The 14,242-nt window shown below is 33.6% G+C and overlaps 1 protein-coding gene across 1 annotated transcript in view; it reads left to right on the plus strand.

The window, feature by feature from the left end:
• Positions 1-8,141: 8,141 nt before the first annotated feature.
• Npl4 (nuclear protein localization 4) overlaps positions 8,142-14,242 on the plus strand; it is a 31,958-nt gene continuing 25,857 nt past the window's right edge. The window contains exons 1-9 of the mRNA XM_065363935.1: positions 8,142-8,304; positions 8,726-8,806; positions 8,886-9,256; positions 9,339-9,476; positions 9,548-9,671; positions 9,755-9,934; positions 10,015-10,152; positions 10,474-10,621; positions 10,736-10,896. Of these exons, the coding sequence (XP_065220007.1) occupies positions 8,290-8,304; positions 8,726-8,806; positions 8,886-9,256; positions 9,339-9,476; positions 9,548-9,671; positions 9,755-9,934; positions 10,015-10,152; positions 10,474-10,621; positions 10,736-10,896 (1,356 nt within the window). The 5' untranslated portion in view covers positions 8,142-8,289. The remainder of the gene's footprint in view (positions 8,305-8,725; positions 8,807-8,885; positions 9,257-9,338; positions 9,477-9,547; positions 9,672-9,754; positions 9,935-10,014; positions 10,153-10,473; positions 10,622-10,735; positions 10,897-14,242) is intronic.

Raw genomic sequence — 14,242 nt, forward strand, 5'->3', positions numbered from 1 at the left:
AGCTACTGCAGCTGAAGTCTCTAATGTCATACAAGGTCTCAAAAATTCCAACTCAAGGGATAGTTATGGTTTAGATGTAGGCCTTATCAGATAAGCTGATCGCTACATATCTCATAATAATACTTGCTGAACTTTTTAATGACTCTATAGATCAGGGAAAATTTCCAGACAGCTTGAAATCAAGTACATATTGTAATTCCTGTACATAAGAAAGGAGAAAAATCAAATCTAAACAACTACAGGCACATGTCTGTAACACCAGTATTCTCAAAGATTTTTGAGCGTCTGTTATATAATCGACTGATACGATTCCTATCATGTAACAGCATTTTAAGTGAAACACAGTTTGGCTTTCATTGCGGAAAAAATACCACCAAAGCAATATTCAACTTAGGTACTGAACAAAATTCTCCAAGCTGCATTGCCAAGTCGGTGAAAATTCATTGGCAATATTCTGTGATTTGTCGAAAGCTTTTGATACCATGAACCACGGAATTCTACTGGGAAAGTTGAAAAAATATGGGATAAGGGGTCCAATCCACAGTTGGCTGAAATCCTTCCTTGAAAATAGGGTACAAAAATAGTCAAAATCCAAAATGGCGAGACTTACACCTTTTCTGAAGAGAAAATAATAGACAAAGGAGTCCCCCAAGGTTCTATACTTGGACCTTTATTGTTTATTCTCTATGTTAATGATTTGTCATCTTACACTGATGCACTTCTAACACAGTTTGCGGATGATACAACTATGTTTTCAAAAGGTGGTACATAGTTGTGTGATATAGATTGATCATAATTTGGATAAATTTTTAGAGTAGGGAAAGTTAGTGAGTGGAAATAGGTATAGGAATTTTACAAATAGGATAAATGGAGTGAGTTTGTATAGGAAAAGAGAACCTACCTATATCAACATAATTTAATGCTCGAAAAAAATGAAGATAGCTTTTGAATAATTTCAATCAAAAAGGGGAAAGATATTTATTACAAAGTAGACTGAGTCTAAGATCACAAAACACAGGTTGGACAATGTCCTAGTTTTGAAACTCGAATTTGTAATAATTAATTACGATCATTTTAATTCCAGAGGAATAAAATTAGATGGTTATACACATGAAATCTTTAACTAGATTATCTAATTGGAAAACTAGGCTGTAAAGTCCTTTACTGGACTATCTAAATTAACAACTTAAAAATAAACCATCTCCTTAATTATCTAATTTTACCGTTGCTACTAAAATTCTTCACTGAATTATCTTTTAGCCTAGCGTTTTGAGAAAGACCCTAGATACTGCCTGGAACTATGGCATGAGGAGTTACCTCAGCCTAGCCGGTATGCTCAAATCAAAGGACTTACTCCATTTGGTTTATATCCAGGTCCTAAAGATGAAAAATAGTCATTGAAAATTAATCACTTGCATTACCGGAATATTAAACCATTTAATTAAAATTAGAATGTTTTACAAAATCACATCATCATAAAGATAAAAAATTAATCTAACGAACACACGTTCTAAAATACTCGAATCCTGAAAACATACTAACTCTAGGTAGGTATCTACCTAGCGTCATAAGTTCTCAATTTTCCCACCTACAATTTTAACCTTGAAAAGGTTCATCGAATTTATGCCAGTATAATTGCCTAACGATTTTAATTTAGGCATCCTTATACGACAGTTGGGACACACTGCTTAAAAAAATAGAACATGTTCTCAAAAACCTAATCTGTTGGTTTAATGCAAATTGCTTGAGCTTGAACTTGGAAAAAACAGTAACGGTGCCTATCAATGTAACCCCTAAGGAGGAAGACCTGGTAGCAGAAACTCTCTCAACTCTACCTAATGTCTCGAGTGCTGCAAAGTTCTTAGGGGTTGATGTTCAATGCAATTTAAAATGGGATGTATACATCACTAAATTAGCCTGTCATTTGTCATCTATAAACTTTTTACTCTTTCAGCTACGCCAAATTACAAATCAAAAAACTTTCAAGACTAGCATATTTTGGACTATTCCACTCTACAATGGCCTATGGGGTAGTTTTTTGGGAAGGTAATGCATCTTATGTCAAGCAAATTCTCACACTACAAAAACGTGTGATAAGAACAATTTATAAACTACCTCTAAGACCAACATGCAGGCACTCCTTTGTTGATAATAAAATTCTCACTAGGTACAATATCACAATATATTTTGGACATATCTCTCATGGTTTATACTGGGGTAATAACCTTTCCAAAAATTACTCATCCGTAACAGTACCAGATCACGAGGTAACATTAGAACTCCCCACCACCGCACAAAACTTCTCCAGTGTAGTACTGTATCATCTGCTGCAAAAGTATATAATCAGATTCCAGGGAGTGTAAAAAACCAGCCAACTGCAAAATAATTCTAAAATGCCCTCAAAGAATGGCTGATAACTAGGGCTTATTATACCCTGGAAGAATATCTCAGCTCCTCGAATCAATAAACATTCAAAATTTATTTATTTACTTAAGGTGCACCGGGGCAAGTCAGAACGATTTTTCGCAATTTCAACTTTGACCAGCTGTTACTCCCCTTCTAATGAACCAATATGGATCAAATTTATTATGTAGGTTCCCATAAGGGTTCTTAACCTATGGTGAAAATTTGAGCGTGATTGACGCAGTAGCTTTCGCTCAGTGGAATAAAATATAAACTGTTCTGACTTCCCCCAATTGGGGGAAGTCAGAAGGGGCTAAACTTTGCTGAGGTGTAGATCACGAACGGAGCGTCCTAGAAAAAATGCAAAGGAACAAAATTGTGGAGAATTTAATTCTCTTTGAGATTACTCTCATCAGATTTTCACTAGGATGCACGGTTCGTCCGCTATATGCGAAAAACTAAGAAATAGAAAGTCTGTATTTTAGAACAAATTCAAAAAAAGTTCAAAACAACAACAAAATACAATTGAACCAAAGACATCTAAAATGAAACTGAATCGCGAAAATGTTTATGCCGTGATGAAGTAGGGGTAGTACCCTCAAGTCACCTTTAGTGGCACTTCGCCAGATATAAACCTGTAGGCGCTAGAGCAAGTTTTCTAACTTACCCCGAATTCCAACTTCCCCCGGTGCACCTTACCTATGTGTTTTTTAATTTTTTTTTTTTTGAAATAACCTAGAGTAGATTTTATGTACCTATAGTCTTAAACCATTTTATGTTTTAATCATGTAGGTATTTTTATCCTATTTAAAGCTGAAATTTGTATTCTATATAAATAAATAAGTATTATTCAAATAATTTTGTTTCAACTACCTAAACCTAATGTAATGCTTAACGTGATATGATGGCAGCAATGCTGCCGCATGTATCTCAAATAAAGAATTAAGTAGTTAAATTGTAATAAACTGATCTAAAAATCGAAACTTGTATTTCATTCAACACCATAATACAGCCCTATATTTTAACAATTCAAAAGTCAAAAGTGTCAGAAAGAAAGCTGCTACCGCTAATAAAATTGAATTAATCTCACTTTATATCATAAGAAAAAAGAGATTCGAAGTTATCTCATAAGAATTACATGCCCACCTCACCATAGTCATTCAGATTCAAAATTTAGTAATATGTGCCTATCTATGCCTATGGCTATACCTATAGGTACCTATACCTATAAAACTTTTTTTCATCATTCATTGATCTTACAATTATTTTCTATTTTTGAAGAAACAATAAGATTTCTGAACAAGTCGACCCGCCCCCCCCCATATTGTATTTTTGGCAACGAGTAGGTACTAATGGCAAAATTGAACATTTCAAAACTCCAAATTCCAAAACAATAATCCATGGGAAAAGGAGGTTTTTTAACAGACACAGTGGAGTAAGTTTGTAGGTATTTCAGCGTTTTCAAACTTTCTTGAAATCCGAGCGTATCTTGTCCCCTGGAGGGGGCAAACGAGTTCATATTTTGGTTTTTCAGCTATTACTCATCATTATAAGTACTGAGTAGGTAGGTAGAGCAGACTCATGTAGCGCCACAAAAAATCAATTAACGATAAGTACCTATGTCACATGGTATCATTTTTCTTTACATCTCGAAGACCAAATTGTAATGTCTATGGCAGCAGCTAGAAAGGCCAGATCAGAAAACCAAGTTGATATTCGAGCTCAGCATACCAAAAAACCTGAGAAACGAGGGATATGTCGTATAATATTGCCTGCTATTTTCAGCTCTACAATTTTTGGGTCAAAATTTCAATCATTTCACATTTTCTGCTATACGCCATAGGTATTTCAATTTATTCAGATAAAGTGATGGTACATACAAGTACAACGGTCGAATTATGTTGACTTTTCATCATTTATCGAAATTATTGTTAATATATTCAGACGAACACGTAGGTCTAGGTACCTAATTATTAACAACGTACGCGATAACCTAAGTTTGGAGATTGGAGAAAAAATTTCGCCATGAAAATTGTTCCTATTTTGATGTTTTACAACATTATTTTGCTTAAATCGTTTTTTCGAATTTTTATTTTATATTGCAAAGGGTATAATTTAAATTTTCTCAAAGGAGGTCCCATCCCTGACTTTGGAAATTAGGGAGGGTTGTAATTTTTTCATTTTATTGATGCTCTATGAATTTTATTTTCTGTTAGAGCATTCTTATAAAATATTTTGGTTACTTGCAATGATGGTAAAATTTTTACATTTCAGTTTCTACTTTTCGGTTTCAGTTTCAGTTTCAGTTTTCATTTATTAAAATAGATAGATATTTATTTGAAAGTGCTTACAATTAAGACAAAAATTTTCGTTTTAGGGTCATTCCATGTCAACTCGACCAAAAAAAGGCGATTTTGAAAGTCATGTCTTTCGATTTCGCTCAATTTTTTTTTACAATAAATATACCCACCCAGTAAGTTAGAACCCCGCATAGTTTGATCCCAGCCCCCTCAGTGGTCGGGTGGGGGGGCTTCCATTATTTTCACATTGTCTCGAGGTACTCAACTTTAGCAGCCCATTCCTCCAAAACTATGATACTTTGATCAAAACTGATTTCACAGTTCGAAAAGGCATAGCATTTAAAACTTTTTAAGCATTTTGAAATTCTTAAAAGTTGAAAGTTGAACTTTCAATAAATTTCAAAATGGCGCTGTAAATGGGAGCTACCATTTAAAATGTTTAAAAAATTTCCATAGATGTACCTTTTGATGCTTTTTCGAAATATTCAAGTTTCAAGATGGGATCTCTCAAAGGAGGGGGAGAACTCTCACCCCCAATTTTGGGCGAAACTTTTGAAAGAAAATCAGGGGCATGTGATATATCGAATTCTATGTTTTTGGTGATGCTGAACACGAATATGACGTCAGATTTTTGATAGGACCCCATCCACGGGCCCGAGAACCTCCCCAAAGGGGGTAAAAGTTCAAAAAAGTGGTTTTGTTCGTGCGACACATGGAATAGTATGTTTTTGGTGACGCTGAACACGAATATAACGTAAGATTTTTGATTGGACCCGTTCACGGCCCCCTTCACCTCCCCAAAGAGGGTAACCCAAAAAAAATGGTAACATTCGTGTGACACATGAAATTATGTTTTCGATATCGCTGAACACGAATATATCAATATCTACTTTTGTAACGTTATGGCACCATTTAGTTGAACGTCGTTGTGGCACCAGGTAGCAAGTGAAGAAAACTTAGTCATTTACGCGAGCGTTTTTCTGGCAACGGTTTATTCATTAATAAAAACCAATTGATGCCTCTATAATATATGAGTATAGAGTGATGATTAAGGGTATAAGCAACAGCGCCATCTAATCGAAACATTTTACAATGAATTTTTACAAAAGAATACATCGAAAACCAATGAGACCTGAAAATGGTTCCACAACGTCTGTTGACTATATAATTTTACCAATATATTAAAAGGGACTTTTAAATGTCGTTGTGGCACCATTACAAAAATTTGCCTAACGACCCCTGGCAGTGCCCTGATAACATTCCACACGATTTTAAATAAAATACGTTGTGGCACCATTTGGTGGTGCCACAACGTAAATTTTGGTGCCTGAACGTGTGTAAAGTATATAAAATGGTGCCACAAGTACATCAATTATGAGTATGTATATAGGTATAGCCATAGTTTTTTAAATCGACCTCACCCATGGCCTCCAGAACCACATCCAATAGGTAAAGGTCCAAAAAAATTGTTGGGGGCCGTGGATGAGGCCCAATCAAAAATCTGACGTCATATTCGTTTTCAGCGTCACCAAAAACATACTATTTCATGTGTCGCACGAACAAAACCACTTTTTTGAACTTTTACCCCCTTTGGGGAGGTGCTGGGGGCCGTGGATTTGGGTCCTATCAAAAATCTGACGTCATATTTGTGTTCAGCGTCACCAAAAACATAGAATTCGATATATCACATGCCCCTGATTTTCTTTCAAAAGTTTCGCCCAAAATTGGGGGTGAGAGTTCTCCCCCTCCTTTGAGAGATCCCATCTCGAAACTTGAATATTTCGAAAAAGCATCAAAAGGTACATCTATGGAAATTTTTTCAACATTTTAAATTGTAGCTCCCATACTGCGCCATTTTGAAATTTGAACTTGCAATTTTAAAGTCAACTTTTAACTTATGAAAATTTCAAAATGCTTAAAAAGTTTTAAATGCAATGCCCTTTCGAACTGTGAAATCAGTTTTGATCAAAGAATCATAGTTTTGGAGGAATGGCCTGCTGAAGTTGAGTACCTCGAGACAATGTGAAGATAATGGAAGCCCCCTCCCCCCACCCGACCACTGAGGGTGCTGGGATCAAACTAATTGCGGAGTTCTTACATACTGGGTGGGTATATATTGTAAAAAAAATTTGAGCGAAGTCGAAAGACATGACTCAAAAACGTTGGTTGAGTTGACATGGAATGACCCTTTACAAAGCACTTGAAATATTTTTGGAAACTTGAATTAGATGGAGTACCTAATTCATCTTTCTTGATTAATTTTTAATAATAGCGTTGAAATTTAATTCACAATTAGAAATTTGTTTAAATTTTCTTTTGTTAAAGTGAAAAAAACGAAAAAGACATGAATTTTGAATTTCTTTTCTTTCATTATAGTTTAATTCAAACACAAATGTGCTATACTTAGCAGGAAAAAGTTTGAATTTCAAGTACAAAAATGATGAAGAAATTTTAATAAAGCTGCTATCGATGCTTGAAAAATGAAAATTTACGAGGTAAGTACCTATGTATTAATATTTATGAGATTAACAACTGAAACTTTCATTTAACTATTATCTGAATCTAAGTAGGTACCTATTTAACTCTGAAATTATGGAATCAAAAAATACGACTCATGACTCATCACAAAACATCATTGTTTATTACTTCTCAAAATACAAATTTTTCATTTTTGAGAATTTTGAAAGCGTTTGCCCTATAGCTTGGCTCGGGCCTCTGTGATTTAAAAAAAAATAACTAAACTTCGAAAAAAATTTACTCGTATCATTTGATTTTTTAAAAAAATGTTTACACTAAACAAAATACGAGTACATACATTTTTTACCTGAAAAAACGTTGTTTTTACTTCTCGAAACGAGCATCTGCACTCCCTTTGCAGGTCTGTTTGCTTTTCTTTTCCAAAATTGATATTTGAAGAAAAAACTCATCAGTCAAATTTTAAAATTATAGACCCAAAAAGGCAAAAATACATTGTTTTTTACTTGTTTTTCAACTCTTGAAGACTTGAAAGTTGGAATACAAATTTTTGTTCACTCGTGTCAATTGTCAATTTATTTCTATTTCTTTCCTAACCTGAAAAATTTCATATTTTGGAAGTTTGAAGCTTTCATGAATCAAAATAAAGGGGGAATAACAATTTTTTTTAATAAACCAAAACAAAACAAAAGTCAAAACCAAAGAACTGAAAATATGAAAACCAAAATTCATTTCGGTTTCAGTTTCATTTCTGACCACGGTTTTCAATTTCAGTTTCACTTTCAGTTCTGCAAATTTTCATTTTTTGTATTTTTTTCAAAATTCAAAAATCAAAATTTCTTTATTTCAGTTTCGGTTTCAGTTCCAGTTTCAGTTTCCCATCACTGCAAGTTGTCAATCCAGTTTTCAATCCATATCTATGCAAAATACAACGAGTGTGTTGTGAATTCAGCAAAGTCCGGTTCTTCACTTTATTCTTCGCGATCTTCTATCAATGTACAAAGATTTAGAATTTTGGAAAAAGTTATCCGAACAGTGATATTTTTCTATGCTAAAATTAACGTCTCGAGTTTAAAAATTTCATGTAAAACTTTAATGGGAAATATAAACTATGTCGAAATCAATAGTAAGATATCATATTGTACTACTTTATTATCAATAATTTACGTAGCCGGGTTCGTACAGCAGTTGTTATGAAACTGTAATCACGATTATGATTTCATTCAGAATGACAATACACTTTTGAACAATTAGGGCATAATTCTTTGTATCGAAGACGAATTACTTTTACGTGGTGTTCTTCACGTGTATTTTAAATTAATTTTTTTTCATCTTCTCTGTATCGAGAGCATTTTACTGTCTTGTTTATAAGCCACAGTTGGTTGTTGATTGTTTGAGAGACCGAGTTGCTATAAATATTTCACTTTTGCATCGTTCGTTGTGTAATTCATATCGCTCGTGTGGTGCGAATAATTCCACATTTTGTGGCTTAGATATATACGTAGTATACTTACTCGAGATTAATTCCATTCACTGCCATGTTACAGCTATTAAGAATACAATCTCAAGAGGGTACGAAACGATTGCAAATCGATGCCAACGATTCGACGTCAACTTTATACGATAAAGTACGTTATTTTCTTCTCATTGCACTATCATCTTCGTCACTAGTTTAGTATATTATACAATGTGTCCACGTGTTCGTAGGTTCACGACGATTTCTCGTTATCCAGCTATGCATTCGCTTTGTTCACGAATCGAGGCCATCAAGGCGAAATCATTTCATCGCGAACGAAAACAATCTCTTCGGCTGGTTTAAAACACGGAGATTTATTGTACTTGGAACCTTTGAACGGAGCTGTAATATTTGATAATGCGGATTATCTCGACGAAGCGAGCTTTTACAGTAAAAGTGTAGCCGGACCTTCGCGTTCATCGGCCGGAAACTCATCTAATGGGTCTAGTTCGACGTCCACCGCCAATACGTTTCCTAGTAATAATAATTCGGCCGAAGACGAAGTCGATCAGTTGTTATGGAAATCTGATGGTAAAGTCAAGAGACAACGAGATCCCAAATTGTACGTTCGGTTCTTGATTCTATTCTGATTTGATCGTTGAAGAACGTAGACTTAATCAGCTGATTTTTCTTTTGTTGAGTAGATGTCGTCATGGGACTAAAGCACAGTGCGTTCATTGTTCGTCGTTGGAACCGTTCGATGAAGCTTATCTAACCGAGCATAATATTAAGCACATGTCGTTTCATTCTTATTTAAGAAAATTAACAGCCGGAGTCGATAGGTAATTCGATCTCAATACCTTATCAATGCCCCAATGTGTACGTAACTATAACCTTTGTTTTGATATTTCAGAGGGAAGTTCGTCCTGTTAGAAGATATCAGTTGTAGAATTAAGCCAGGATGCAAAGATCATCCTCCATGGCCCAAAGGAATCTGCTCAAAATGTCAACCCAGCGCTATCACTCTTAATAGACAAGTAACTAGAATACTTCTATCGTTAACGAACTCGTCATCGTATCACTATCAACTCTCGTGTGTTGTGTTTCTGTTTAACTATAGATATACAGACACGTAGATAATGTTATGTTTGAAAATCCGCATCTGGTTGAAAATTTCTTAAACTACTGGAGATCCAGCGGTCACCAAAGGATCGGTTATCTGTATGGTAAATACGAGATACATTCGGATGTTCCTCTGGGCATTAGAGCTACAGTTGCTGCTATCTACGAACCTCCTCAGGTCAGCTTTACTCCAAGGGTTTTCCTCTGAAATGATCGAGTTCTGAGTGTAATATTTTAATTTGTTTTTTCAACGTTTAGGAGAGTACTAGAGATAGCATTAAATTGTTACCAGACGATAAAGAAATGATCGTTGAAGAAATAGCTCAAAAGTTAGGATTGAAGAGAGTCGGTTGGATCTTTACCGATCTTATCGCTGATGATATTCAACGAGGAACGGTAATATTTTAATTCATCTGCGTTTTCTGAAAATTACTCGATTATTTTTCACTCGTACTTATTCGTTTATTTGTTCGAAAATGTACACGTAATTTGTCCTTGAGTCTTGAGAAACGTTTTTGTTTCTGTTCGACTTGATTTCATTGTACTAATATTACGTTTCTTTTCATTAATTAAGATAAAGTATAATCGAGTCGACTACACGTTGGCTGTTGACAATTTGATTTCTGATTTCGAACAACTGGCCGCGAATCGAGTTCTCGATACGTGATTAATAATACTCCTATATTAACGTTGCGATATTTCATATTATTTGTGCAGGTAAAATGTGTACGAGGTATCGAAAGTCATTTTCTATCATCACAAGAATGCATCATGGCTGGTCATTTTCAAAACCTGCATCCGAATCCCTGTCGTTTCGCACCTGGTGGCTCGTTCGGTTCGAAATTTGTAACCCTCTGTGTGACAGGTAAGTAAATTTAACGACTCGATTGCGACTCGTGACCCTGTGGAAATTTCCTATCGTTGATAATTTTAGTTGTTGTTTTTTTTTTCTCTCTAACAATTTATGTAATGTATTTAGGCGATGCTACGAATCAAGTGCATATGGAAGGATACAGTGTTTCGAATCAGTGTATGGCGTTGGTCAGAGATGGTTGTTTGTTGCCTACAGTTGATGCAGCTGAACTTGGATTCATCAGGGAGTCATCTGATAAGCAGTACGTTCCGGATGTATTTTATAAGGTGAGATATTCCATATATCAAATCCAATAATATTGGTAGTGGTTGTTTGCTTGGTCGTTTGTTAATGCTTTATTCGTATCAATGCGGTAATTTCCCCAATTTTTTAAAACTATTTTGATTTATTTTTAAATGAAGATGAATTCGAACCGTTATGGAAGGTGAGGTTTGGGATTTTCTGTCGGTTTTGTTGTAATTTCATCGTTTTTACGAAGTGATTTCGAAACGAGATGTTCGGTCTCATTCTGTAGTTGTTTTAATTTGAGGTTCAATTCGAGTTGTTTTGTCGTGTTAATTGAAACTATCCACTTCGTATTCATTTTTCTGCGATATTCTTTGTTTATTTTACTACCTTTTTATTTGATCTCAGGCTGTGTCTCTTTAAGGTCGTATTCTTTTGTTTCGAGTTTTTATTTTCCCTAAATTGTTTGGCCCAAACCGCTGAGTTTTTGGGGAAATCGACGTTGCTGCATTATTGACTTGATTCAAGTGAATGATTGTTTTTTTTAGAATTTTATTCCAATTAATCTTCCAAGATGATTCGTGTAAAATAGTATCACTTCTGGCAGTTTAATTTTTCGCTGCGAAAATTGCAGAATTTTGGTCATTCATCTTTTGTTTTGTAATTTTTCTGTTTTTTTTTTTTTTTTTTTTTTGTTTATCGAATAAAACTTCGAAATTTTTTATTTATCCTGTTCAGTTCATCTTTCTAAATTTTAAATTTTGCTCTTTCTTTCAAGTCTTCTTTTGAAACTGAAAACTTTTGACTTGATCCGATTTGGACCCAGGCTCCCCTCTCTTTCACAGCTGCTTTTTTGCATTTTGCCCAAATTATTTTCACAAATTTTTTTATTAAACTTTTTGATGTTTTTTTCAACTTTTAGAATTTTACATTATTTAAAATGAAATCTGTCAGAAATTCCATCCGTTTTTTACCAGAGCTACCAAAAAGTGTATTTTTTTGACAAAATTATTGAAAAATTTGTGTTTTTTTTGGCCAAAATTGCGAAAACGTTTTGGTTTTTTCCATATTTTAATAAGTCTTCGAAATTTTTCATCTTCTGCTTTCTTTTATTTTGAAATTTTGAAACATGAATTTTGACCCCTTCTCTCACCTCCCTCTCGCCTCTCAACTTGAAATATTTGAGGAAAACTTTTTTTTTTTTTTTTTAAATTAAATCTTGAAGTTTTTCATTTATTTTCTCCGAATTTCAAAATTTTGATTTTTTATTTCATTTATTGGACAAATTTTTAATTTTGGCTTGAACAAATTATGTCTTGAATAAATTTTGACTTTATTCTCATTTCCCTCTAATAAATTGTGACTTCAAAAATATGTCTTGCTTGAAGTCATGTTTTTTTTTATTTATCAAAATTACCAAAAAGTCACGTTTTTCCACTTTTTACATCAAACCAAGAAATTTTGCATTTATTTTTTTCGAGTTTTTGTATTTTTTTTTTTTTTTTTTTTTTTTTTGAGGAGGAGGAGCAAGAGGAAATATAACCTGAAAAAATTTTGACTTGAATGTGCTTTCAACTCAAAATCTCTCCCATGGCCCTTCTTTCTTTTCTGTCCCCATTTAAAGAAATTTCCTGCTCAAAATTATTGTTGTTTTTTTAAAAAATTTTGCTATAAGTTTCAAAAAGTTTTGTGTTTTTTTCATTTTTTTGTATCAAGTATATATTTTTTGGGAGGGAGGGGGGGAGGATTTTCTATTTTAACCTGGTAGAATTTGTTTCGAATATATTTTGACTCGATTCCCTTTACTTTTTTCATTTTTATATTAAAAAAAAACTGGAAATTTGCATCAATTTCGTGCTCAAAATATTGTGTTTTTCCCTTTTTTAAATCAGTGTATGAATTTTTTCATTTTTTATTTTCTAAAGATGTCAAAATTTGGAATTTTTGTAGGTAGTTTTTTTTCGGAAAAGTTTTCCATTTTGAATCTATTTTCGTTTCGAATATTTGTTGGTTGGATTCCCCCCCCCCCCAACCATTTCAACATTTGCCAAAATCTTCTGCTCAAAGTCACGTTTTTTCTTGCCAAAAAGTCCTGTTTTTTCACTTTATGAAATCAAACTGTAAATTTTTTCAGTTTATACATTTTCTATAAATTTGAATTTTTGTAATTTTTTTTTTAGAAAACTTTCCAATTTTAAGCTGATAAATTTCGTTTCGAACTATTTGTTGATTAGATCATCTCCCCCCCTCCTCTCCCTCCGTCATAACATTTGCCGAAATAATTTGCTCAAAGTCATGTTTGTTTTTCTTGCCAAAAAAGCCAAAAATTTTCTAAAAATTATCAGATTTGAATTTTTGTAATTTTTTTCGGAAAAGTTTCCAATTTGAGCTGATAAATTATATTTAAATCCTCTCTCCCTTCCCTCCCCTCTCCTCCCTCCCTCCATTATAGCATTTTCCGAAATTTTCTGCTCAAAGGCACCTTTTTTTCTTGCCAAAATAGCAAAAAAGTCATGTTTTTCCAACGTTTGCCGAAATTTGTTGCTCAAAGTTATGTTTTTTCTCGCCAAAAAAGCCAAAAAGTTCTGTTTTTTCAATTTTGAAATCAAACTGTACATTTTTTCACTTCCGGATTTTCTGAAAATTTCAAAATTTGAATTTTTGTCTCGTTGTTGTAGTTTTTTTTTTTTTTTTTTGGAAAATTTCCTATTTCAAATTGATAAATTTTGACTCTAATATGTGTTGAATAGATCTTCCTCTCCCTCTTCTCTTCTCTTAATAAAATTGAATATTTATAGAAATTTCCTGCTTAGTCTTTTTTTTTTTTTTTTTTGGTTGTAAAAAGTGCCAAAAGGTCCTAGTTTTTCCTGTTTTTAAATCAAATTTTGACGCAGTCATTGAAAAATTTTTTTTACAGGCTGTTCTTCGACTTCTTTCATTTTATTTGCGATGTTTTGATTGAAGGGGGGGGGGGTCTGTTGTTCTCCACTGGAAGAACATGACCATTCATCGTCCCCCTTTGTATTTTATTTTATTTTTATGGAGGAGGGGGAGAGGGAGAAGGAATTTCTAATAACCTGAAAATTTTTTGACTTGAATGTGCTTTTAATTCGAAACATCTCCCCTGGGCCTTCTCTCCTTTCTGTCCCCATTTGAAAAAATTTCCCACTCAAAATCATTGTTATTTTTTTAAAAATTTTTTGCTATAAGTTTCAAAAAGTTTTGTTTTTTCAAAACTACGTCACTATGTAGTTTTCCATTTATTTTCTCCAAATTCAGATTTCAAAGTTTTATTTTTTTTTTCATGTTTTGTTTTATACATTGTGGCGGGGAGGGGGAATTTTCAATTTTAACCTGGTAGAATTTGTTTCGAAATATTTTGACTCG

Source organism: Planococcus citri, chromosome 1 (assembly GCF_950023065.1).
Source record: "Planococcus citri chromosome 1, ihPlaCitr1.1, whole genome shotgun sequence".
NCBI lineage: Eukaryota > Metazoa > Arthropoda > Insecta > Hemiptera > Pseudococcidae > Planococcus > Planococcus citri.